The sequence below is a fragment of the Drosophila mojavensis genome, unplaced genomic scaffold (genome assembly GCF_018153725.1).
Source record: "Drosophila mojavensis isolate 15081-1352.22 unplaced genomic scaffold, ASM1815372v1 contig_74, whole genome shotgun sequence".
Classification (NCBI taxonomy): Eukaryota; Metazoa; Arthropoda; class Insecta; order Diptera; family Drosophilidae; genus Drosophila; species Drosophila mojavensis.
The window spans coordinates 10,413,970-10,438,709 of record NW_025318899.1 but is presented as its reverse complement, the minus strand read 5'-3'; the positions used below and the strand labels follow the sequence as shown (position 1 = coordinate 10,438,709).

General features: G+C 39.3%; 1 protein-coding gene and 1 long non-coding RNA gene across 2 annotated transcripts; both read right to left on the bottom strand.

Moving 5' to 3' along the window:
• Positions 1–1,392: 1,392 nt before the first annotated feature.
• Positions 1,393–6,654, bottom strand: LOC26528024. The gene is made up of 5 exons (XR_001449122.3): positions 6,083–6,654; positions 5,507–6,011; positions 2,735–2,920; positions 1,773–2,649; positions 1,393–1,674 (listed from the first exon to the last, which is right to left on the bottom strand). It is a non-coding gene; the product is annotated as an uncharacterized LOC26528024 (long non-coding RNA).
• Positions 6,655–13,872: 7,218 nt separating this feature from the next.
• Positions 13,873–14,607, bottom strand: LOC122757566. The gene is made up of 2 exons (XM_044010057.1): positions 14,573–14,607; positions 13,873–14,408 (listed from the first exon to the last, which is right to left on the bottom strand). The coding sequence occupies exons 1-2, from the start codon at positions 14,589–14,591 to the stop codon at positions 13,915–13,917; spliced, it is 513 nt and encodes a 170-aa protein (XP_043865992.1). The 5' UTR covers positions 14,592–14,607; the 3' UTR covers positions 13,873–13,914.
• Between the last annotated feature and the right edge of the window lie 10,133 nt (positions 14,608–24,740).

The window sequence follows — 24,740 nt, the reverse complement described above, 5'->3', positions numbered from 1 at the left end:
CAATTTGTCAATAGGCATTTGTCTGTGTGTGTGTGTGTGTCCACTATTCCCTCTACTCTGTCTCACTCCCTCAACCACACGCCTTTCTTCAGCCTTGTCGCTCTCACTCCCTCCTGCTGTCGCGCCTATCTGTATCGCCCCATCTTTCGACTCGCTCGGCTTAAGGCTGGGCATACAATTAAACTTCTTGTACAGTCATTAACAGCACATAACTTGGGCCAGCCTCTCGCCGTGGACCAAAACTTGGCAGACGCGCGCGCCTAAACAGCTTCACGAAAAACAAAAACAAAAACACCAGCAGCAGCAGCTGTAGGAGGGGGGCGGTGGGGCAGTGGGCGGTAAGGTATGTCTAAGCCATTGCGGCTGCCCGTCTACTTTGGTCTCCTTTGGGTGCGCTTCCTGCTCTGCCCCGCCCCCTGCGCTTTCACTTTGACGCAGAAAACGTTCGCTGGTTCGCTTTTTATTTACATCCGCTTGTTTGTTCAAAGCGGAAAATTAATTCCATCTTGGCTTGTTTCCGTTTATCTTGGAAAACGTATTCCTTCTCTCTATGTCCTCTGCTGCCCGTTGCGCTTTGTGCTGTGTTGCTTTACTTTTATTTTCGTTTTTCTGTCTCTTTCTCTCTCATTTTTTCTTTACATCTTTTTTTTTTTTTTGGGCTTCGCGAACCAGCGAAAATCTGCTGACCAACTGAAATTGCCTGCCTGCCTGCCACGCCCCCTGCTAGCCACCGAACTCGTCGTCTATTTATGTACTTCATATACTTTTAAGTCCCAGCATAGACCAGCATTAGGGTATTACATTGTCATAAGGTTTATTAGACGTAATAATAGCTAAATGGATATCTTAAAAGAAAAAAGAAATTCCGTTTGGTGTCTTTTGTTTTTTTAAGATTTTCAAATTAGGCTTAAGTCGACATAATATTTTATTTTTAGCTACTTAAGTGTCCGCTGTGCAATTTACATTCTTTAACTTAGTTTCTGAATAATATATATTTCTGTTGAGGCATAAAAAAGTTTTGCGTTGGTTTTACCAACTTTTTGCTTGATTATATTAATGAAGTCCGTTAAACAATTATAATAAAAAGAAATGTTTAAGTTTACTCAGAGCTAAGTCAACGTTACTTTAGCAAGGTCTAGAGAACTTAAAAAAATAAATGTTTTCTAATACCCTGTAAATGTGCTGTATGTGAGCTAGAAGAGTGGAATATATAGAGAATTTGAATAATATAGAAAGCATAGCAGCTGCTTGATTCGTTTCAATTTTGAGTAATATCTCCATATAAATAATAACAGAGCAGATCAGAGCAGAACAGAGCAGATCAGAACAGATCTCTGAGCCAAGCATACCACGCATAAACTAAAGTTGCTTAAGCTCGACCGCTAACATCCTATATAGAGAGGTATATATAAGCTATATAGCTATCATCGAATCAAAGTTTTCTATAAGACTCTGGAACTATTTTTGGACTATTAAATAAACTCTATATTTTACACAATTTCCTATACATTTACAGAGTATCTCTGAGTCAAGCAAGTCCTATAACATGGTATATTTATATGTATATATATATTCTATACACACGCTCAATTCGTTTGCCGTTCCGCCCCTTGGCGTCTGCTGCGGGTAAACTAGCTCACGTCGAGCTCCGTATCGCTCGCTGGCCGGCGCCCTCTAAACACGTTTATTAAATTAAAAATTAATTTAGAAAAAAACAAACAGAGTTATGCAATGTGTAGCGGCGGCTGGCTGCATAAGAAGCTAATACTTACTAATGCTGCTTCATTTGATTCAATTACCGGAAGCATTCACCCAGCTGCGAATCACTTCGCGCCGGGGCAGCTTCTGGCTGTTGGCTCTGGCAGATGTTACTGATGCTGCTGCTGCCACGGATGCTGCCACTGCCACTGCCACTGCCGCTGCTCCAGATGCTGTGTTTATCTTGTGCGAGGGAACTTGTTGTAATTACCAAGACCAAGACAAATAGAAAATGGCGCAAAAACGAGAAATTAATCAGCGACGCGCTCACGATGGAGGCGTTTGAGTGGTGTGCGTGGGCGTGGGCGTGTCTGCACTGATTTGATGGAACTGGACGTAATGTGAAGCGCTTGGTAAATATATGTGTGTGTGCTGCGCTAGGACTGGCCAGGATAGGACTCGCCTGGACAGGACTAGCCTGGACAGGACTGGTGTCCAGTGTGTTTGCCCAGTTTGATGATGGCCATGACGGCATTTTCACACGCGCACACGCTGCCGCATTATAATTTTAAAAAATACCCAGTGGCAGGCAGGGTGGCCAACTTACTACACCACCCCACAGCACCATCCACGCCATCCTCGCCAGAGTTGGAGTCGCAGTCAGGGCCGCTGGGCCGCCCGTTGCGGCACATTTGTTCGCCGGCATGTGAAAATTGATTGCTGTTGTTCATAGCTGCGGGATATGGCCAAAGTTTTTAAGTTCCTCAAGCCGCGCCGCATCCCGCGCTGCGCTGCGCTGTGCTCGGCGCTGCCTTGTCGCCTCCTGCTCCCTGCTCCCAGCTCCCAGCTCCCAGTTGCCCAGTTCCGTTCTGAATTTACCCACTTGTTGTTGTTGCTTTTGCTGCCGAAAAGCTGAAAACAATGCGCATTCCGCTTGCGGCTCTGCTGCGCCTTGAATGAACGTATTTTTTTGTTATTTTTTTATTTTTGTATTATTAAGAAAGTTTTATATAGTATAAGTATTTTTTTTTCATACCATGCTGCTGCTGCTGGTCTTTACTTGGGGTTGGAGTATATTTACATTTGGCAGTTGGTTGCGTTAAGCGGCTTGCGTTGCCATAGAGCCACGCCCCTCCGCCGCCCAGCTGCCACTTCCTGTCTCTCTCGCTCTCTCTCTCTCTCTTTCTCATTCTCTGTTGGGCTGGTCAAAAAAGTGCTGCCGCTGAAAAATTCTTAATACTCTGTTACCTTGCAGACAATTTGATGGGCCAATGGGCATAACAAGTGTGAGTGTGAGTGTGCGTGTGTATGGATGTGTGTGTATGTGTGTGGGACTGTGTATTCATAATTAAAGAAAAGACACCGAAATGTGAAAACAAAAGAATGGAAAGCAAATAAAAGCGGATAACTGTTGGCATGACACCTATTAAAGCACCGACCGTGAGAGTTGGCAACGCCAATTCGAAATGCATTCGAGTGGGCGCGCTACAAATTATTAAAAGAAAAAACAACAACAACAAAAAACATAAAATAATGTACAAAGTGGGAAGTTTTTTAGTGGAAGAACTTGAATATATGGAAATATAAATTAATTGGACGGGCATTAAATGAGGGAGAGAGAGAGAGAGAGAGAGAGAGAGAGAGAGAGAGAGAGAAAGAGATAGAGAGTGAGTGAGAGAGATAGAGTGGGAAAAGGACACATAGAAATAGAGAGATAGAAACAGAAGTTGAGCCAGAGCAGAGAGAGAGAAAATATGAGATCGACACAAAGAGAAAGAGAGAGAGAGAGAGAGCAAGATACATTAAGAATAGGAGATAGAGAAAGAAAATATATATAAAGAGAGAGTTAGAGAGAAGGGAAGTGAAAGTCTAGAAATAAATATAGGGGGCGATGGAGAGGGAAAGCTAGATAATGATATATATAATATATGTATATATGTTTATATAAAAATATATGATGATAAATAGGTCCCTATTATTATACTACATAATCATATATTATGACAAACTAAAAGAAGGAATAGACCCTCTTGACTGCTCTCCTCTCTCTGCCTTAACTGCCACTAAATAAGATTAGGTTTGCATACAATTGAAAGTCTTGAAGATTGCATGACACAAGCGCCTCATACATATTATGTGCTGCAAATGAACTGCCGAAAGAAGCAAGACACTCGCTGGAGCCATTGGAGGATGCGATGGGGGCTGAGCGGCACGCAAGCTCCCAAGTTCGCATTATTTTTATGGCACGGCTGAGGCAGGGGCAAGCTTGGTCGGCAGTTTTTGAGCTGATCTGCAATGGCATAAAATGCCATCAAATTTGTTCACGCACACACACACACACACAGACACACACACCTACAGAGCAAACACCTGCTGTCAAGCGCACGTAAATAAATAAAAAATAAAAATAATGATAATAAAAAAAGGTAGCCAAAGCGAACGAACGGCTGCTGTTTGCTTGTTGTTTGCTGTTTGCTGTTGGTCTGGCGAGGAAGTTTGTCTCCTGTTTGACTTTTGCCTTTATGTGCATGCAAACGCATAATCAGGCGTAAGCAAATGGCAACACACACACACACACACACAGACACCCACACACACACACACACACACGCAAGAGCCAAGACACGCACATCCTTCGTATATCCTGCGCTGCTTACATTTAATTTCACCTTCAGCTCTGCTCTGTCTTCCCTCTCTTTCGCTCTTTGGCCCCGTTGGCTTCTTTTTCGGCGAGTTTCCCGCCAAGACGCCGTTGTCGCCGTCGCCATCGCCTTTTGCTTTTTTGTTGTCGTCTGTGCAGTTGACAGGAAAAAATTAGTTGGCTACGAAAACTTTTGGCCTCGACCAAACGACACAACAGACGACCATTCTCTGTCTCTCTCTCTCTCTCTTTTGTGTGTGCGTGTGTGAGTGTGTGTGTGCTTGTGAGCATCCTTCCCTTGGCCTGGCAGTTGTAAAATGCTGTGCCGAAAAACCATAAACAGGTGTTGCTACCTATGTATGTTATTGCTATACCCAGCAAGTAGCACCAAGGTCAAAGGGGTATAATAAAGCTGTGCAGCAAAAAGACGGAGAGCTGAATGCGGATGCCGTAAAATGAATCATCGTCTTTACCCGTAGATGTTATCGGTTTAGCCTCTGAATTGCATAAGCAGTTTATAATGTAGTTTTTGCTGTGAGAATAGGTGGAGCGATATGAAATCAGAGAAAGAGGCAAGATGAAAACAGTGAGACTGAAAAATGAAAAATAGTTAGAGAAAGAGAGAGAAGAGAAGAGAGAAGAGAAAGGGATAGACACAGAGACAGAGACAGGTGCAGAGCTTACAGAAAAAGAATCACATGGAAGGAGAGAAACAAAGAGAAGAGGTAGATCGAGAGAGAGAGGGAGAGATCGACTGGGAAAATTGATATACAGATAAAGGTAAAGAACGTAAGGCGTAAGACGTTGAATCTAACCAGAAGAAAGAAAAGTCGGGAGGGAGAGGGACATAGTGGCTGAAAGAACAACAGGCAGGGGAGGAAGAAAAAAGAGCTAGATAGTGAGCAAGGGAGAGAAACAGAGGGTCTACTTCTGAGTACGAGAGAATGGGATAGAAAGAACGAAAAAAATTATACTGCAGAAAGAAAGAGAGTGTGCACAAAAACAGAGAGGTAATGAAAGAGTCAGGTCCTCTTAAGTCTCTCTCTCTCTCTCTCAGAATATATCATTCTCGCTAAGCAAGGGAGAAAAACGAGTTAGAGAAACTAAGCAATTTATAAGGATTCATATGCTTGAGCTGCTATATATCTCTGTTCTTCAATACCTTACCTAACACGGGGTATCCCTATGGCTGTGCATGCCCCGTCTAACTGCTTGTTATTGTTGCTGTTGACGCTGCGTGTGGCCAGCCGCACAATATGTTGCGTTCTACTCGTAGCGTGTTCTCTCTTTTTGTGGACCCCTATGTCTGTTTTGTACATAATCCGCTGGCCAAAAGCCTTTGCCTTCGTTTTAATATGGTCGGGGCTGGGCTGGGCTGGGCTGGCTGTGTTGGGCGGGGCAGTAATGGGCTGGCTCTGCAGATACATGGTAACAGTGCGCCAGTACGTTCGAATGAAACGTTCGTTCGTTCGTTCGTTTGCACAAAAGTTATTAAACTTAATGCAGTTTAATTGACCTTTTTCGCAAAAGTTTGCGACGCCTGCCGTTGGCAGCAACAGCTGAAGCAGCAGGGGCAATTCTCGCAGGTCCTGGCTGCTGGCTGGCTGGCTGACTGGTTGCTCGGCATCCTGCCAGCAGGTACTGAAGTCGACCGAACGTTTTCTTCGTATTGCTGTGCACATTATTACTTTTAATTACGGCTTAAACTTATTGACTGGAAATTTTAATATGTTATTTATTTACAATTAACGCCCCAAGTATCCAAGTATCCAAGTATCCGAGTATCCTTCGTGTACAACTGGGCGTATGATTTATGCGATTTGCCAGCACACACACACACACACACACACACAGGGGCACACTCTAAATACTATTTGCGGCCCCGGGTGTGAAAAGTGCGCATTTTGCAACAGTTGCCACTACCAAATTGGCCAAGAGGGTGTTCGCTGAGGCATAACTCCAACACTCTGTCAAATGTGACGCCGGCATTTAGCTGGAAATTGAATTGCGAACGAAATTATTTATGGGGCCTTTGTTGATGCGATGCGACTGGTTTTGGCCAGTCGCTTCGGTTACGGACACGGCATTGACATTTCCAGAATTGGCCAGAAACTATTATAAGCTAGCAGCTGTCGCTAAACGTGTGTAAATTACGCCATTTTCATGGAAATGTTTTGAATATTTCCTCGACAATTTGCTATTAAAGTTGTTGACTTTTCTATGCATAAATTGTCATGAATAATGAATGGTGGTGAATAAGTTGTATATAATTAATCGAATAATTTAATTTAATATATTTAATAGTAATCGAATGATGTTTCAACTAATAATTTATTTTTATTGATTGCTTATACAAAAGTAACTTTTCGATAAACTTCCGTTTTGCTGTGGTATCGAATATTTATCGAGCATTCATTCAATAGTTATCAAATATGGCAACTTTTATTGAGTTTTGTTATCCTGACTAGATTTTATCGTAATCACCAAATATTTATTGATTCTTAATTGATTTATGTATTTATCGAACTTTTATCGATTTATTTTGCTTAAACTAAAATTAGTGAGGTTAACAAAATGATAAGGAATATTATATATATAAATATAACCGATTATATGAGGCCAACAGCTGATCACCTCATCATCATCAGGGTAGTATAGCTATCATCCAATATATAGACTAGATATGCAGCTGACTTAATGAAATGCATATTGAAATTACCACAAATTCAAATTCATAATGATAAGGAATATTATATATATAAATATAACCGATTATATGAGGCCAACAGCTGATCACCTCATCATCATCAGGGTAGTATAGCTATCATCCAATATATAGACTAGATATGCAGCTGACTTAATGAAATGCATATTGAAATTACCACAAATTCAAATTCATAATAGAAATGCAACTATATCTTCTCTTCCCATGACATTCACTATCTTTGCCTCATCTTCTTCACTAAAGATCACAGTGCGTATACGTAACATTGTTAATGGCAATGCTAAGCTGAAATGCTTTTAAGTCGTCGGTTCTCCTTTATGCAAGTGCTGCCTTAAGTCTTCACCCTTTAGTCAACCCTTGTCAACGAACTGCAGCACTGCCCGGGACAGAGTGGAGAGCTGAGAATATTCCTCTATCGCATACATATTTTAATTTGTTAATTACTTAAGCTGGTGCGCTGCAGCAAGCAGTAAGGCAGTAAATTCATATACCAAATAGCTGCAGCAGCAAAGTAATCAGCATATAGAGCCCAAGACTCAACTGAGCGGACTGAGCAGCTACCGAGCACAGTCTATGAAGTAAAAGTTAAAAAAAAACACAAACTGTTGCCTACGTTAAGGCGCACGCAGCTTCCCCTTCTGGAAGACATCAGAAACATATTAGCAGGCAAGTCGAGTTAAGCAGAAGAGCGGGCATAGAGAGAGAGAGAGAGAGAGAAAAAAAAATACGCACACGCATCGCATCGCTTCGCCGTTCAACAGGGACGTTCGCCATATGGCGAGGGTCCCTAGCTCATTGATGGGCCGGCCATTTATTTTCTGTTTATAAGTGAATATATATTAAATGGCATTTCTTGTTATATTCATATTTTTATAATGAAGAAATTGCGTGAAATTATTCTATTATTATGAAATAAAATTGTATTTTATTTATATGTTAATTATATTTATTATTATATATATTATAATTTATTAAAATTAAAAATAAAATATTGATAAGATAATTACGTGGAATTCCCTTAGCGTGAAAGCTATAAGTTTTTAGCTCTCTTCTTACCTCTTACCTATAACTCTTACCTCTTACATTCTATCTCGTAGTCTTCCTTATTTAATCTCATCTCTTAGATCTTAACGATGCCTGAATCTCTTTCTTTGCAGAAACTTTAGCTATTAAGCTGCACATAAACTCTTATCCCTTTCTTAGATCTTATGCCCTTTCCTATATATGTTTTATGAACTATGCTATAAGTATTTCACATCTCCTTCTCCTCTCAATCTTCTTCTTCTCATATACTTTCTAAGTCTCATATATGTAAGTGTATACGTATCCCCTCTATCATGCTCATCCTCTCCTGTGCATTCTGTTCTTCTTATATGCGCTTTGCACATAAGCGCTTAATGAGTATAAATGAGCTTGATTGCATATTTCAAGGCATGTGCGTGTGCGTCTGTGTGTGTGTGTCCGTGTTTGTGTGTGAGCTGTTATTTAATAGCCTGCATATGGCGTTGTAAAAGTTTTCATTACACAAACAGCAACAGCAGCAACAGCAGCAGCAACAACAACAACAAGTCAACGAGATGAGGCAATTTACAAGCTGCAACTTATTGGCCTGACTTTTAAGCGCAGTTAACACGCGGCGTATGCGTAATGCAGGCAGTCAGGCTGTCAGGGTCTGGCAGCTGCAGTTCCCAATTGAATACAGTTGCTCGTAAAATGCTTAAGCACCTGTACAGGTAAAATGAACGACAGCCACGTCAAGAGCCAAACTCTGAGGCAACGCAACACTTAGCGCTAATTTTTCGTTTAACTGTCGAATGATTTTTGGAGTGCAGCCGGAAAAAGCTGAAAGAAAAACCTGGCTCAAATACCCTTGGCACAAAGCTAATATCATTGCGTAACAAACTGATGAATATATATCTATATATCGATAAAGTTTAGAGTCCTCCAGCTGATTTCGGCTTGGCTAAGAGCGCTTTAAACTGTTGCAAATGGAATTGTGGCCCAGATGAGCTTAGTGTAATCGGCTTCGTTTATCTCGCTAGTGTATTTAATCTTCGTGGGGCATATGGGCACAGTTATGGAGCGCCGCAAACGCAGTTCAAACTCACGCCCTTTTTGCCTAGCAATTTTTGGGGAAAATTTCATCTGCGGTTGATTTTGATTGTGAAAGGATTTGCCAAATTGCTGTTTGCAACGGTGCGGCAAAAAATCAAAGGGATTTTACAATACCCAATACATTGCTAGCCATGTGTGAGTGCATGTGTGTGTGTGCATGTGTGTGTGGCTGTTGTGGCCTGAGTGCTGCGTTGTGGGTGTGCGGCTTGTGGTTCCTGTGCCGGCGTCGTCTCACAATGGGCCACAAAACTCCTCCAATTTGCAGTTGCCCTCACTCTGCGCCCCTCTGCCATGGCCTGCCCTACCCCTGCCCCTCCCGCCTCCTGCTCCGCTCCCACTGGCAATGCGTTTAAACAACAGTTTAACAGCAGTTTCCCTGCCTTTTGTTATTGGTGAGGCTTTCGCTTCTGCATTTTGCCTTTGCTCATCGACAAAAAGAGTTTTTCTCTTTTTCCCCTCTCTCTCTCTCTCTCTCTCTCCCTTGCTCGCTCTCTCTTCGTCCTTTGCGATTTATGGAAATTGTGCAATATTTTTGAATGAGGCTGTGGGCTGAGCGCTCACTTGGAATGCTTTCTTTTTTTTTTGTTCTGCACTCTGCTTTGTTTTCTGCTTCTGTTTATTTGGTACTAGCATTGAATGTCTTTTTGCGCCCGAATATTCGGGCTTAAATATTTGCAATTTATTTAATAACTTTTAAGGCGAAATATTGCATATCATCAAATTAAGAGATAATGTTTCACTGCAAACGCTTGAGCTGAAGTAAGACAGAAAAAAGAGACAGGAAAATTAAAGGACAATAGGAGACAGCATGTGGGATAGATGAGAGAGAAGGGAGATGAGCTAAAATTGAATAAAGATGGGAACACAAAGATGAGAGAAGAGAGTTGAGGGCAGAGAGAACAGATCTGAGAGAAGAGAGGTGAGAGAATACAGAAGACAGCTAAGACTTGAGAGACGAGGGAGATAAGATCCATAAGAGGATAGACTGACAAGACTCGAGTGAACTGAGCAAAAAAAAGAGAAGAGGCGAGAAATGGGAGTGAGAAGGTGAGTGAATATCAGAAGAGGAATAAGAAGAAATGTCGAAATGGAGAAATCAAAGGAGTTTAGCGAGATAAGAAAGAAAGATGAGGGGAAGTGAAAGCGATTAGAGTTGGGAGAAGAGACAATACATATAAAGCAAGATAGAACAGATAGGAGAGAAGCGACCTAAAGAGGGAAGATGAATTAGGGCAGAAAAAGGAACTCAACAGAGATGTAAGGTCAGCAGCAAAGAAGAGTAGTAGAAAATAAAAGAGAAGAGATGTAGTTAAAAGAAGATAGAGTGATGCAATAAAGAGAACCAAATATAGAAATTAATGCTCATTGACCAAAGCTCTCTATCGAACACTTAAGCTTTCATTAATTTAACTTGCTAATTGTATCTATTAATTGTCATATAAATACATATATATATATTACTCATTTAAAGAAATAATTAAATACCTCTGCATATTTTTCATCAATTTAAAGTTTACATAATCTGCGATTAAAATTTCAATATGTATGCGTCATTATTTTCTGTCTGTCTGTCCGCCACGGCGTATACTTAATAAGTCGCCTTTGTTGCCTCTTTTCCTTTCATACACTTTATTAAATCTGCGTCTCGTCTCCTACGCTTGTTTTTTTTTTTGCTTTTGCTTTTGTTGTTTTATTGATATTTGTTTGTTTGCCACTCCCACAACATTGTGGGCGCAGCGGCAGTTAGTTATTAATTTTTAATGCGTGCACATTTCCATGTAATTACGAGCAGCAAATACTTTTGCTCCACTCAACGCTCAAGCTATTTGTTTGGCCCTTGGCAATGAATTGTGAAAAAAAAAAAAAAAATAATAATAATGGAAACGATAACGTTATTGGCTGCATTCCTTTTGTCCTTTCTCCTGCTGTGCTCAAAGACACAAAGGCACTTTTTAATAAATATGTATGCAGAGAGCTCTTTACCAGGAGGCAAGAAACGGAGATACTATGAAATTCCATTTAGCTTCAAGTTCTTTGAAAATGCGATTTTTCTTGAGTAAGTTATAAAGGGCAATGTTAAAGATACTTACAGTTTTTAACGTTTGTATTCTATAAATTTACAGTTAAGTATGCTGGAAATTGCTTCATGAAGTTTAACGTAGCTATTCAATATATTTATCGAAAGTTTGAGTTGAAGTGTATTTTGTGATCGCTTCATGGGGTTTTTGTTCCGTAAGAATGGTAAGTGGAATATAGTATGTTGGTTCAAAAAGAAGCTACAGGTAGTAGTAACTGGGAAAAAGTACTAATTAATATATGATTTTTGTTATCGATTATCAATACAATGTTTCTTTATTTTAATAGGTGAAATTATTAGAATAGTATAATTAATTATAATACATTGTATTAATTTATTGGCCATATTCTATAAATTTATCAGAATGTTCCTTAGTAGGGTTGGACTTTGTTATCGATTGACCGATTTTTGTAAATCCACGTCAATCAGAGAGTACGTGTTGTATAATAAGGTTAAGCTTTTAGTTAGTGGAATGATTTAGTTAAATTATTATCTATCAATCATTTTGCTAAGGATGTTGTTTAAAAACAAATTTTTGTAAATCATATCGATTTGATTTGAATTGATACTTTTCAGAGGTTAATATTTTCCCTTAACTAAATATACTAAATAAATCATTTATAAACATGAATAAGCTCATATGACAATATATAAGTACTACTTATATACTTATTAAGCATTTAACTATATAAGAATATAAAGCATCTGATCGATAACGCATTCCTTATGCTTTCAGCTAGTTCTCTGTCACAGTTTGCTGCAATGCATATTTATAATATATTCATGAAAATTATTGCAACACTTTATCTGAAAGTTAAGGAAAGAGAAGAAGTAAGGCAAGATAGAGAGATGAAGAGAGAGAGAGAGAGAGAGAGAGAGAGAGAGAGAGTGAAGCCGTTGCTTTCATTTGAAGTTTTAAGCTACTTTAGTGTGGTTCCTCTAGTTGGCCAACTAACGCCATTAGCTGGGCCATTGAGCGCTTTGTTGGCTTTCAATAAAAATTTCCATTAAAATGGCCCCATTCTCCATTCTGCATTCTCTGCTGCGACGTCGCGTCGTTTGCTGCATCGCATAAAATGCGTATGCATATTGCCAACTTGCAACTTGCTGCCGCTGCCGCTGACTTTGCCTCTGCCTCTGCTCTTGCTGTTTGGTAACTGGGCAGTAAATTTTAACTATTGCCAGGCCGATGACTATCCGCTGCTGGCTCCGCAGCCCGCCTAGTTGGACAGATAAATGGCGGCTAGTTTTGCGTTTGCATGGCTAATGGAAATTTGCATCCAGTCGGTGGCGTTCGCAAAATGCGCTAAGCGTTCCATTTTTCCTAGCTGAGATACCCTGTACTTGATTGAGCTGCGCTGGCTATTCAGATATATGCTAAAGTTTTAGCGTATCGATAAATATCGATATCAGCAGCTTGATAAAATTATTCTATTTTAATATAATTTGATTAAGAATATATTTATGTATTTGGGTTTAATTTCCTTTTGCAAGTTAGTCAGGAGAGTTAAGGTATAGTAAGGGGAGGTGTATTTTAATATTATTTTATGATAATATGTATGTATATCTATGATTACGGCACACATTAATGTGTGTTACCAACTATATACCGCTTATCTATATACATATTCGCATGCCCTGCAGGGGCTTTTGCATTTCATTGTGGCAGGACCTAAAATACTATCTGGTCACTTTGCTATGCAGATATACGAATACTGTTCGCATTGACTGTTGTTCAATGTGTGTGTATAAATCTTAATTATGTACAATGCACATTTTCTAATTGACTACACACACACACACATACACACACACATACACACTCACACACACACTCTCTAGTAGGCTGTGCGCCCAGGCGGTTGCATATTACGTATACGTTATGTCAATTATGTAAGAAAAGTAGCCGAATGGCCATTTGGCATGGGATTTTTGCCTTTGCTTGGGTTTGAGAGCTGTGCTGAGGCCTTGGGCGAGGGACGGTGGGTGGTGGGCGGTTGGCTGGCGCGTAATTTGTTTACCAGTTGTGCGACCTGCTGACTATTGAGCACTGAGCTCCTGCAGTGGAAAATGGCTGGAGCAAGCCAACTGTTAAATTTACTATTATACGGGCTATTATCCTGCTAGCGAATGCGTCTGGCTTTCATTATAATGCGTTCGTCCGTGGGCTATAGGCAAATTCTCGGTTTGGGTCTGTCTGTCTGTCTGACTCTGACTCTGTCTCTTTGTCTCTCTGTCTGTCCCTGCGTCCGCGTCTGTCGACGTCTGTTTGGGCTGCCTGGCGTAAAGTTTATGTGCACATATGAGCTTTTAATTGCAATTTAATGGCCGGTCATTTATTATCTAGCGGCGACAACAGCAACAGCTACGACACAGGCGACATTGTTTCGGCCCGTATGCAGCAGGCTTGCAACTTTTTCAGCACATAAGTATATGTATATAACAATATATTACACTGCATATACATACATATTTATATATGCATACATATATATGCATATAAAGTGTGCCTTAAGTTGACTTATATTTCAAATTTTATATAAGACTAGCAGTCCCAGCAAGCGTTGCATTGCCCTACCCTTATTTCTAGGTAAAAAATGATTAAAAGGTATGTTGTTCAGGTTGGGATACACTCTAATTAATTTATTAATCAGATTTTCATTCAATGTAATTTATTAGTGACCGAATTTTTTGCCTGAAAACCCGTGCGGTGATGTCGTGTCGATCACTTGATGTTTGTCCGGGAAGCAGCAATTGAATAATTTCGATCCATTTCGGGTTACATGTAAATGTAATGAATAGATCTGGCCGACCATAATGACGAACATATGTCATTGCATCTTGCGCATATTCATGCATATGACGCGGGCTACCTGTGTATGTCGCTGGTAAAATAGTCAATCGACCAACATTTTCAGAATCTCCGTCTGTAATTATTGCATCGCGTAAATGAATATACTCTTCCGAACGCAATTTAGCTTGATTCAAACGGATGAAAGTCAGGCGCTCCGTTTCGATTTTCACGTACATGTCAACGCAGTATTGTTGAAACAGTCGACGAAATCGCAACAAATAATTGTCAGAATTTTCACGAATCATCAAACGATATGCGTAATAATTCATAGAACTAACCTTCTTGCCAGTTTCCTCACCTGAAACAAATGCAGTAAAAATTGTATTTTAGAGCCCCTAATAGGTTTACGACTCTTTCAGCTACTCTCTACTAAATTAAGAGTGATAACTTTTTTTGTGTACCAAAAGCAAACAGAATAAAATGTATATATAAAGTTAAAATGAAAACAATGATTGATCTTACCATTCAATGGATTTATCATTTTGATATTAAAGTGATATCCATCGTCTCCTTGCCAAAACATCAGCGGGTATTGTAAAGCGTCATATGAACGGTGCGTTTCAGATATTCTTTGTAGTTGCGCAGCACTGCGTCGTGTAAGCACAATATCGCGTGCTTCCAAGCTTTCACCAACAATCAGGATTGCCACTTCATCGATTGTTGGAGCATTAAATGTGCGTTCATGTGTTCCAGCTGGTCTTTTATCTGCTCTGATTACTATTTTATAGTCATCTCTTGGCATGCGCTCTAAAGCGGTCTTGAACAACTTGACCAATGCATGATGTTCATGAAGCATTTGCTGCAAATCTTGGAGAATTGCTCTTTTCATCGCAGTGTTGATTTCTTGGCGCCGATCAAGTTGCTCTTCCATATTGCCCATGAAGTATATTTGCAAGAATTTGTGCTGTTCATCTTCAATAGGTTGCAATGATCCAATGCGATGGCAAATCTGGCCTTGAATCTTTACATTCAAAGCCATAGTTATAGTTAGATTTACAAACACTTTTTACAGAAATCTAACCAACTACATTATCCCAAATAAGAAAATAAAATGTTTAACGTAAATTACCTTAAATGTCGGATTATATCCGTGTTCTTCAATAATTTCCGCCCCAAATGAAGTCATTTGGAAACAGGCATTGTATTTTTGAGTGTTCGCTAGAAAATGTCGTGATTCTAGTGTTTCGCCATAAAGCAGGGAACGCAATGGCTCTGGTGGCGAGACCACTAATGGCAATGTCACTTTACCACTAAGGCAGCACAAACCGGGCGTTTCACCAGCAAACTTCAATGCGCCACAATGCTGGCAAACAACGTCCATTGGACCAATGCAAACTAAACGATTCAAGCTGTAGTCAATGGTACAATCATATCGAAACGCTGCTCGATTCAAATCAATCCTTGAACCATTTCTTATTGCCGTTTCACGGGCTGCCTCTCTTTGAGAAGCACGAATTAAGGCCCTTCTTTGCTGGGTACTAACGCGGCGCCTTTCTCGTTCTTCGTCAGATAATTGACTCGCGGTATTCCGTAGCCTAATTGCATTATGGGTCCGCTGGGAAAGATTAGATCTTCTAGGACGCGGCATTTTCATTAATAGTAATACTGAATATGCACAATCGCACAAAACCACATAAAATATCGAGAAATCGAGAAATATAAATAAAAATTATTTACAAAAATAATGTCGAGAAATACAAATATAAATTATTTACAAAAATAATGTCTGAGAAAAACAAATTCAACAATACCTACCTGAACTTTCGAGATATTTTGCTTTTGTCCGTATGCGTATTGTTTTTCAAAATTTTTTTTTTTAACAAATGTGCTTTTTTATGAATAGTCAGGTTCGCCTGAGGCTGTGCCGTAGACTGACTGACTACATTTGTTTATTTACTTCTACACTATTGTCAAAACTGTCACTGTTACCAAGCCTACTGGGTATAAAAAAAATTTGAACATTTGGGGAAAAAACCGCGTTTTTCAAGTATTCGGCAAATTTTTTCAGTATTTTTAAGACCCTATACTAAACTCGTTGCGGAGACAAATCCAACAAATCAAAAACCATGAAAATTGGTTCAGCCCAAATCAAGTTATAAGCAGTCTTCACTTTTACACAACTTTCTTTTATATATATAGATAACAGAGATCAGCAGCAGCTTGTGAAAATTTTGTAGCTATGCGTCAGGCTTAATAGGTTCTACAAAGGTTTTCGAGTTGCAGCAAGTGAAGTTGCATAGAATTGTTATATGAAATATTTTAGTTATTTAAACAGTGATTTGAAGGGCCTGTTTTACTATCTTAGTGGAAGCAGTATGAATGTTTGCATAATACTCGTTTTTGGACAAGCGACTGTTGAAACTTCTTTGACAGATCTCAAGAGAGAGCCAATAGTTACTCAAGCTTTTAATGTTTTAGGTTTAGCTAAATAGCTCTAGAAGATATATGTAGTATGTTCAGCATCGCCATATCCAAAATGAACAAAGATGTCGTTCTTAGTTACATATATCTTGAGTTATCAATTAAAAATATAGTATTTTCCGACTTAACACTTTTCGAATGGACGTAAATATATTATTACATATATTTTGAGTTGTTTATGCTCATGCTAAATATCAATTCTCAAATCTTCATTTATTGCACCAGAGAATCTGAAACTCAAGTTAGCTAGTAATAGAATGAGATTAGAGAGCGATCATCTGAGTTATTCTGTATAAAACAATTTCGTAGCATCTCAGTCTGTGGCTAGACTTTAGCTCAAGTCTCTGCATTGCTTACTGAATGTCTTTTTCATTTTACTCAAATATATATAAATTATGCTCTCATATATACACAATATAAATCTAAATATGTTTCTTTGCTGTCACATTAAACTAAACACTTTTAAACTACAAATTGCTTAAACAGTCGCATGCTAACTGTTTCACAGCAGAGTGCAAAAAATGCAAATATTTAACATTATTAGGCCTGGTCTCATTTCATATTCATTATGCAGCCAGGGGAGGGCAGCAGAGCCATAAACACATTGATATGTTTATGCATAATGTGGCCTATGTTGGCCAGTGCTTAACCATTTTTGAACCATTCGCATATTCATTTGACTTTTTGACGCAATTAAAATGCGCTAACATGTGAAAAAACAAAACACATACATTTATGCGAGTGTGTGTGTGTGTGTGTATATAAATGCTATTTAAAATGGACCATTTATTGGGGTTCGCGTTCGCTGCTCGTTAACTGTGGGCAGGATCCATTGTTTGGCACATTAAAATGTCGCTTTACTCATTTGAGTCGCGTGCGGCTTACAGTTTACATTTCAATTAAAGTTACATAACCCCAAAACAACAATGTTTGGGGTTTCGTCCGCTCCTCCTTCCCGCCAGCTGAGGGGCTTTTGGCTCGTCTATGCAGATGCCGTGATTTTAGCTTGGCATAAAAGTCAATTTCATGCATATTTCATCATTCGTGTGCGCCGCGTGACACGCACACACACACGCACACACTTATACACACACCCCTACACTTACGCCTCTTGCCGTGGCCACACCCACATACCTGCCCCGGACCCGCAGCTTTTCAATATTTCATGAGTATTGGCTCTATAGCTGGCATAATCAAACGCTCCCTTAAATATTACACTAGACAACATAATAAATGCATAAGTTCAGAGCTGCAGTTAGAAGTGTATGAAAGGGATTAACATGCATGCATGCATGCATATGTATGCCTGTATTCGTGTATGCATTTATATATGCATATATGGAAATCTAGTTGAAATGTATGTATAAAAATACATACACACATACATACACAAATATATGCTAACATGCATACTTACATACCTAAAGACATGCATGCATGCGTGTTAAGCTATAAGGATGCATATACAGACAAACATAGAAGCATACATATTTACATGCCAAAATACATGTAAATTATTCTTACATGTATATATTCTATCAATTTTTCTATATCATATATCATATCGAATGGTAGGCGCATATATCTATCAGTAATAATTTAAATATCCGATATCTCGCTATAGAGCAGTTAACTTTCTATATATTAAAGATATATAAAATCCTGCTGATAATTGTTTATAGATCTTTCCCAAATAGTTTCCAGAGTTGAGCCGCATGTTGTCTAGTGTTTTTATCCATAAGCGAGGCACACGCATATATATGCAAATACACAGACAGCGCCACACACGCTGAAGTTATTTTTGCATATATGTATATGTGTACATGTGCGTGTGCCTGTGTGCGTGTGTGTGCGCATATAACTCTACATATATGCGAATGCAGTATTCGGTTTATTAGATTCGTACAAAGGCACACAATATGTTGGCTTGTCTATTTGTCTGTCTGTCTATTTGCCAGAGTGTACAATTGTCTATGTGTGTGAGTGTGTCTGTAAATTTCACTGTGTGAGTGTGTGTGCTGCTGCGGGCTTTGGCCCACGCGTTGTTTTACTGTGGGTAAATTCAATTATTTGCCGCTGATATCGTCGTTTGTTTTCTTTTTTGTTTTTTTTTTTTTTGTTCTGTGCGACGCTTTTGTATTCATATTTATTGTACGGCATTTTAAATTGGTATATTTACATTGCTAATTTACACACACACACACACACACACACGCATGCACGCGCATGCATACATGTGCAGTGCATTTGGTGGGCTGGAAATTCGCATTTTAATATTGGGCATTCGATAGCAAAGCTGAACAATTAATTGACAAAGTTCATTTTTGGCAACTCTTTTGGCCACAAGCAGATAGCGAGAGAGAGAGAGAGAGAGAGAGTAGAGTGTGTTAGCCAGTTAGATCTAAATGGATTGCAATATTTTAACAATGCTCGCATGAACCAATTTTTTTGTTGTCGATGCAGCTGTGGTTAGCCGCGTTTTCGTCTCAGTTTTGGCCATAATGTGTGTGAGTGTGCCTGTGTGTGTAGCTGGTTTTGTTTGTGGCATGTGACTGTCAATTGGTTGTGTAATGAAAGCCTATTTAAAACTGCCAACCAGCCAGTCAGCCAGCCAGGCACTCGTTGCATTAAGCGTTCGTTCGTTCCTCTTTTCCGACTAATTTTCAATTTGTGCTTGGCAACGCATCTGTTTTGATTTTCCAGCCTCTCTCTCTCTCTGTGTGTGTGGGTGTGTGGGTGTGTTTATGTGTATTGGCATTGTTATTGTTTTCCAAATATGTCGAAGTTTCGTATTCGTATTCCATTGAGCGACACATCGAGGCAAATATTGAAAATGTCGAAATAAACACAGCTGCTGTAAAGTCAAAATATGAAAATGAATTTGATCTGCATCGGCTTTACATATATTTATTATTAATATTATTTATATGCGAATAAATATGTGGGATTTCGTATTACATATATATATATATATATATATATATATATATATATATATATATATATATATATATATATATGTGTGTTTATCTAAATGTATTTATTTGTATTTATACAGGTGAAAGTTTTTCTAAGAAGCAGGAGAGCTGACTTTTTATATAAATATTAAAAGTAGAATGGAAGAATCAGGTATGAGCTGACAGAGAAAGGAAATCAAGTGGAAGAGGCAAAGAGATGAGGAGTCAAAGAATGCTAAGTAGTGTCAGATAGACAGGCAGAGAGAGAGAGAGAGAGAGAGAGAGGTGGATGGGAAGTGGTGGACGGAGTAGATAGACGCATAGAAGGTAAATTAAGCAGACCAAACAAGAATAAACAATACTAGAATCTTCAGTATAAAGTTAACCCAAGAACGTTTAATTTCCTATTCAGTTGTTAATCAAACAAAAAGCAAAAGTCTATAAAGCTTCAATTTAGTTCATGAGAATGAGAAAAAATACTCAAATTATCAATTTCTAGCTATCCAATACATAATTTGCTCTGCATTTCATATTGGAGTCTAAATTCTTTTGTACAAACAGCTAACCTTACCTGCTCTCTCACATGCGCCCCTACTTCATGTTGATTATTTTCCAAAAATGTATTCAAGCAATTTTGTATTTGCTTAAAGTGTCGAATGCTCTCCAATTGATTGGCTTGCCATGGCATGGCTGCCATAAGCCATGCCATTCTATATCATTTATCTATTAATTATCCGGACATGCAGAGCCAGCGATAAGTCCAATATTTGCACGCTCCCAGTTCCTGAAATCGTTTAGTCAACCCAATGTCTGGCTACGTTTTTTTGTACGTTTTTTCTTGTTGTTGAACCTGCTGCTGCTGCTTCGTTTCTTGCTCGTCGTTAATTACCCTATAATTTTTGCACATGACGCGACTTTGCGGAATTTTTGCAAGCATTTTTTTGCGTGTGGTTTTTGCTGGCACGCCCTTTAAATAAGGCAGAGCTGGAAAAAAAGACATTTCGTTGATAGTGATGGCATTTTAATACCCTGTACTGCTGAGGAAAGGAATATTGAATATTGAAGGCAGATTGGCAAATATTATGATACAGGAGCTGATTTATGATAGGTATAATTCGAAGCAACAAATTTACAGGGTATGCAATCTCTAATATTTTATATAAAGGATATCTCAACCATGAGTTTTCCACATTAGCTCAAAGTTCTATTTACATGAATTAAATCCATATATATTACATTACAGGGTATCTGTTAGTCATGCTGCGATGGTCATATCAGTGTTTTTTTCTCTCATACTGCTTGCTGCATGAAGTTGTTACTTTGTTTAATGCCACATCGTAGACGTAACGACGAGGATGTGGCGGGAGCAGTGGTGGCGCGGTGGGGTCTTTAGGAAGCTGGGCGTGGCAGCAGGCAGCTCATGCAGATTTGGCGCAGTGTCGGGAGTTTAGTCAGGACATTTGGGTTTCATTTTGTGCGCCAATGAGCGGATCAATCAACGTGTCAAATCGTCCTGAAACGTCGCGACGTTGATTTTAATGCGCTGGCGCCCCCTAGCGTTCGGCGGCTACACTATATACATGAGATTTATTTGAGGAGGTGACTGGAGTGAGGAACACGCACGTGACATCCGCTAAGAAACGCTTTAACAAATTACCAACGGCTGTTCGTTAGTTAACGTTGCTCCGCCAACCTGTGTCAAAAATTTGCCAAGAAAAATCCATGGAAATTGGGCTCGGGTGATATCTGCTGGCGATGCCTAACCCTAACCCTAATCTATCCATCTCCCGCAGACTCGAGACGCTGCTGAGTTAACGTCTTAAGCGCCTTTGATTGACATTGAATTGAAAATTACGCAAGGCATTGTGTCAATCATGCCAGCCACATAACAAATCAAATACCTGCCCTTGATCTCACCTGACATATAGTATATCAAAATATGCCATTGTCTGCGTTGTGCTGCGCTGGGCTGGGTTGGGTGGCTGCCTAACGGTACTTTCACTATGCAATTGAATTGAGCTGTCAGTTGGGAAAATTTAATTTGCTGTCGCGTTGTCTTTGACTTTTCCTGCTTTTCCTCTGCGCGTTTAAAGCGCTAATCGTGAAGATTTCGTTGACATTGATGAATGAGCGAGTAAATAAGTATATATAAATTAAAAGAAACGCAATGAATTGCTGATTAAAGTGAGGTTAAGTTGCCTGCCCAAGTGAGGTTAAGTTGAGTTTAAGTAATTTTAATGAGAAAATGGTAAAAATATGATAGATGATAACAGATGATTATATGAAAATAAAAAATAAAAAAATGAATTAAGGAGCTTTAAATAAAAAATTAACAGAAATCGTAATCAACAATGAGAGGTTAAGTTGAAATTGTTTCTTGTTTCATAACTCTAGTTTTGTGCTGACATCATGTTAATATCATATTATCATAAACTTGAGGATATGAAAAATATAATAATATAAAATTTTGGAAAATAGTTTATGTCAGAGCATAAAACTTCCCAATTTCAATTATGTTAATATAAGCACTTTATAATTGATTTTATGTTAGCGTCATGTTACTTTACATTTTAGTTAATGTTAATTTACAAATTAGCTTATATTAATTTTCGATTCATATCCAACATAAACTAAAAATGATTTAATTTAATCAGCAAATTTAAAGGGATTTCCATTTGAAAAATGTATATACGTCATATTTTTGCCATATTTTGTTTCACACGAAGGGATCCTTCAGGAATTCTCAGAAAATTATGCGAAAACAATGAAATTAACGAACCAAACGCGAATAAGACGGAAGCAAAAGAAAGGCGAAAAATCCAGACCCCCAAGTGAAGGGCAAACCAAATAAGGCGCAAGAGTGTTCGAAAAGTGTAGAGCGCCGGGTGTGGCGGTGTGTCAGAGGGGCATGTGGAAAATGCGCAGAGGAGCGTGAAATCAAAGCAACCTGCAACGCGCACAGATGCTTCCATAATTAAATAAGCATTGAGCTCGAGTTGAACGACAAATGCCAGCGAATGCTGACACCCAGGCACAAGACCTGCAGCACTCTCCCTCTCCTCCTCTCTCCCTCTCTCCCTCTCTCTCTCATACTCTTCGTACTCCAACTCCTGCTCCAGCTCTCAGTCATTTTGCCATTTAACTAATTGGTAATTTTGCTGCCCTTCCACAATTGATTTTGGCTTGTGTCAGCGACGATTGACAGCGCATCACATCGCATCCTTGCGAGTGTCCTGGCACGTCAAACACTTCAGGTGTCTCGACTACCTGGCGCACTTTTTCACGCGCTCTTTAGCCTATTTCCGTGCCCGGCGAGTGGCCCTTCCGCTGCCAGACAGACAGACAGACATCGAGTTGGAGTGTCTGCACTTATATTCGTTAGCGTCCTGGCGCGCTTGGTCCTCCGTGGCTGGTCCTTGGTCCTTGGGGTCGGTCTTCAGCTCGCGCGCGCGCGCATGCTAATAAGTAAATCCAGCGATCCAATCCAAAGAATAAATATTTGACAAACGCACGGCACTGTGCACAGTCCACCGCCGCCTGCTCCTGCTCCTCCTGCTTCAGCTCCTGCACCCTTACTCCACTCCATTGGAATGTAAGTATAATAAATGCGATTTTGAATTTGAGGCTTGTGTTTTTTCGGGGGTTGCTTCTCGCATTTCCTGCTCGCACTTTGTCCTGCCGCCTCGTCCTGCCGCCTCGTTCTGGCGCTTCGTCTGCTACGTGCCACTTGTTTTAAATTCAGCGTCAAAATCGTTTTATTTGCCAATATTTCATTGTGTTGGCGAGTGGCTGGCTCGCGAGCTACGTCCTTTCCTCCCAAGTCCGGCGTTCGATGCCCGACGTTCCGCCTCCTGCCGCCCGCGTTTGCACTTTATTAATGGTGTTGGTTTTCGGATTATTTAACGGTGTATTATTTTATTATTTATTTTTGCATTAATTTTTGATGAGTAGAGCATTCCGAATGACTACAAAAAACTTTTGTTTATAAAGCCAATCAACAGCCGCTGCGAGCTGGGGGCTTAGAGCCCAAGCCTTTTGCTCGTTAAGCGCTAATGGGCTAAAGCCGGGTTCTGGCGTTTTTGGCGATTTGCTTTTACAATTATATATGTATGTAGGTGCGTATATGTATATGTATATGTATGTCTATATGTATATAGATTGCTATGGTAAAAGTAATTTCATCGATTTTTGGTCTTGTTACGAAATTGAAGTTTAAATTGAATATTGGACAGCTGCCTTATTATTTATGCGTTATATATATAGAGTGAAAGAGAGAGGGAGAGGAGGAGAAAGAGGAAGAGTGAAAAAGAGCTGGAAGGGGGGATTGGTTGGGCTACGTGTGACAGCTGGCACTTGAAGCTTTATTGGTAATGCTAACGCATTTGTGTACGGAATATATTTAACATAGGGTTCGAAATGCGGAAAACCAATTAAAGTTTTGGTTTATTTAACAGAGTGAAGCCTTTAGGCTGTTAAGTGACTGTTGGTACATATAAATCTATGCATATATTAAAGGTAATGCTACAAATATATATTTCTATTTGTATATATATATAAATGTAGATATAGTTATTTAATACATTATATGTGGCCAGGTTTTTAGTAGCTAGATTTAATCAGTTACAAAATTATTATTACAGCTTGAGCTGAGCTGCCTTACTTTAATCCTAGAAAACTATGTGTGTAATATAATAATAAATAATAGAGTAGTCTCTTCACACTCACACTTAAAAAAGAAAACAAACTCAGAGAGCAACCGAATGAATCGGGTATTCCCGAGCTCTTTCATCAACTGATCGTAACAAAAATTCTTTTGTGTTTGTATTGGTATGCATGTTTGCTTATTGAATTGAGCATGAATTAAGGCTCAGTTCATAGAGTTTTTCCCAACTGAAAATGAAGTGAGGAACAGACAATTCCAAGTTTCAGTTGCTGTTTTCATTTCTCAAAAGCCTATATTGATACTGACCTATCAAGCACTGTTGTCCTATGCAATTGTCGAATTGAACCTGTAGCTAGCCTGGTAAGATTCCAAGGCTTCCTATTCTTGGAAAGATTAATAAAGTGAGCGCTGTTTTCAATTGAAAACGTAATAGCAAATAGAGCTCAGTTCTCTGAGCAGAGACTTGTCTGGCAATGATACATATATAGCTCTCTATGCATGTAGAAATATGCTTGATTTGACAAACAAGCCTTAGAGCTATGTCAATGCCTTTTCTAGCTAAAGCTCTGACCAACTGATGAGCATTCAT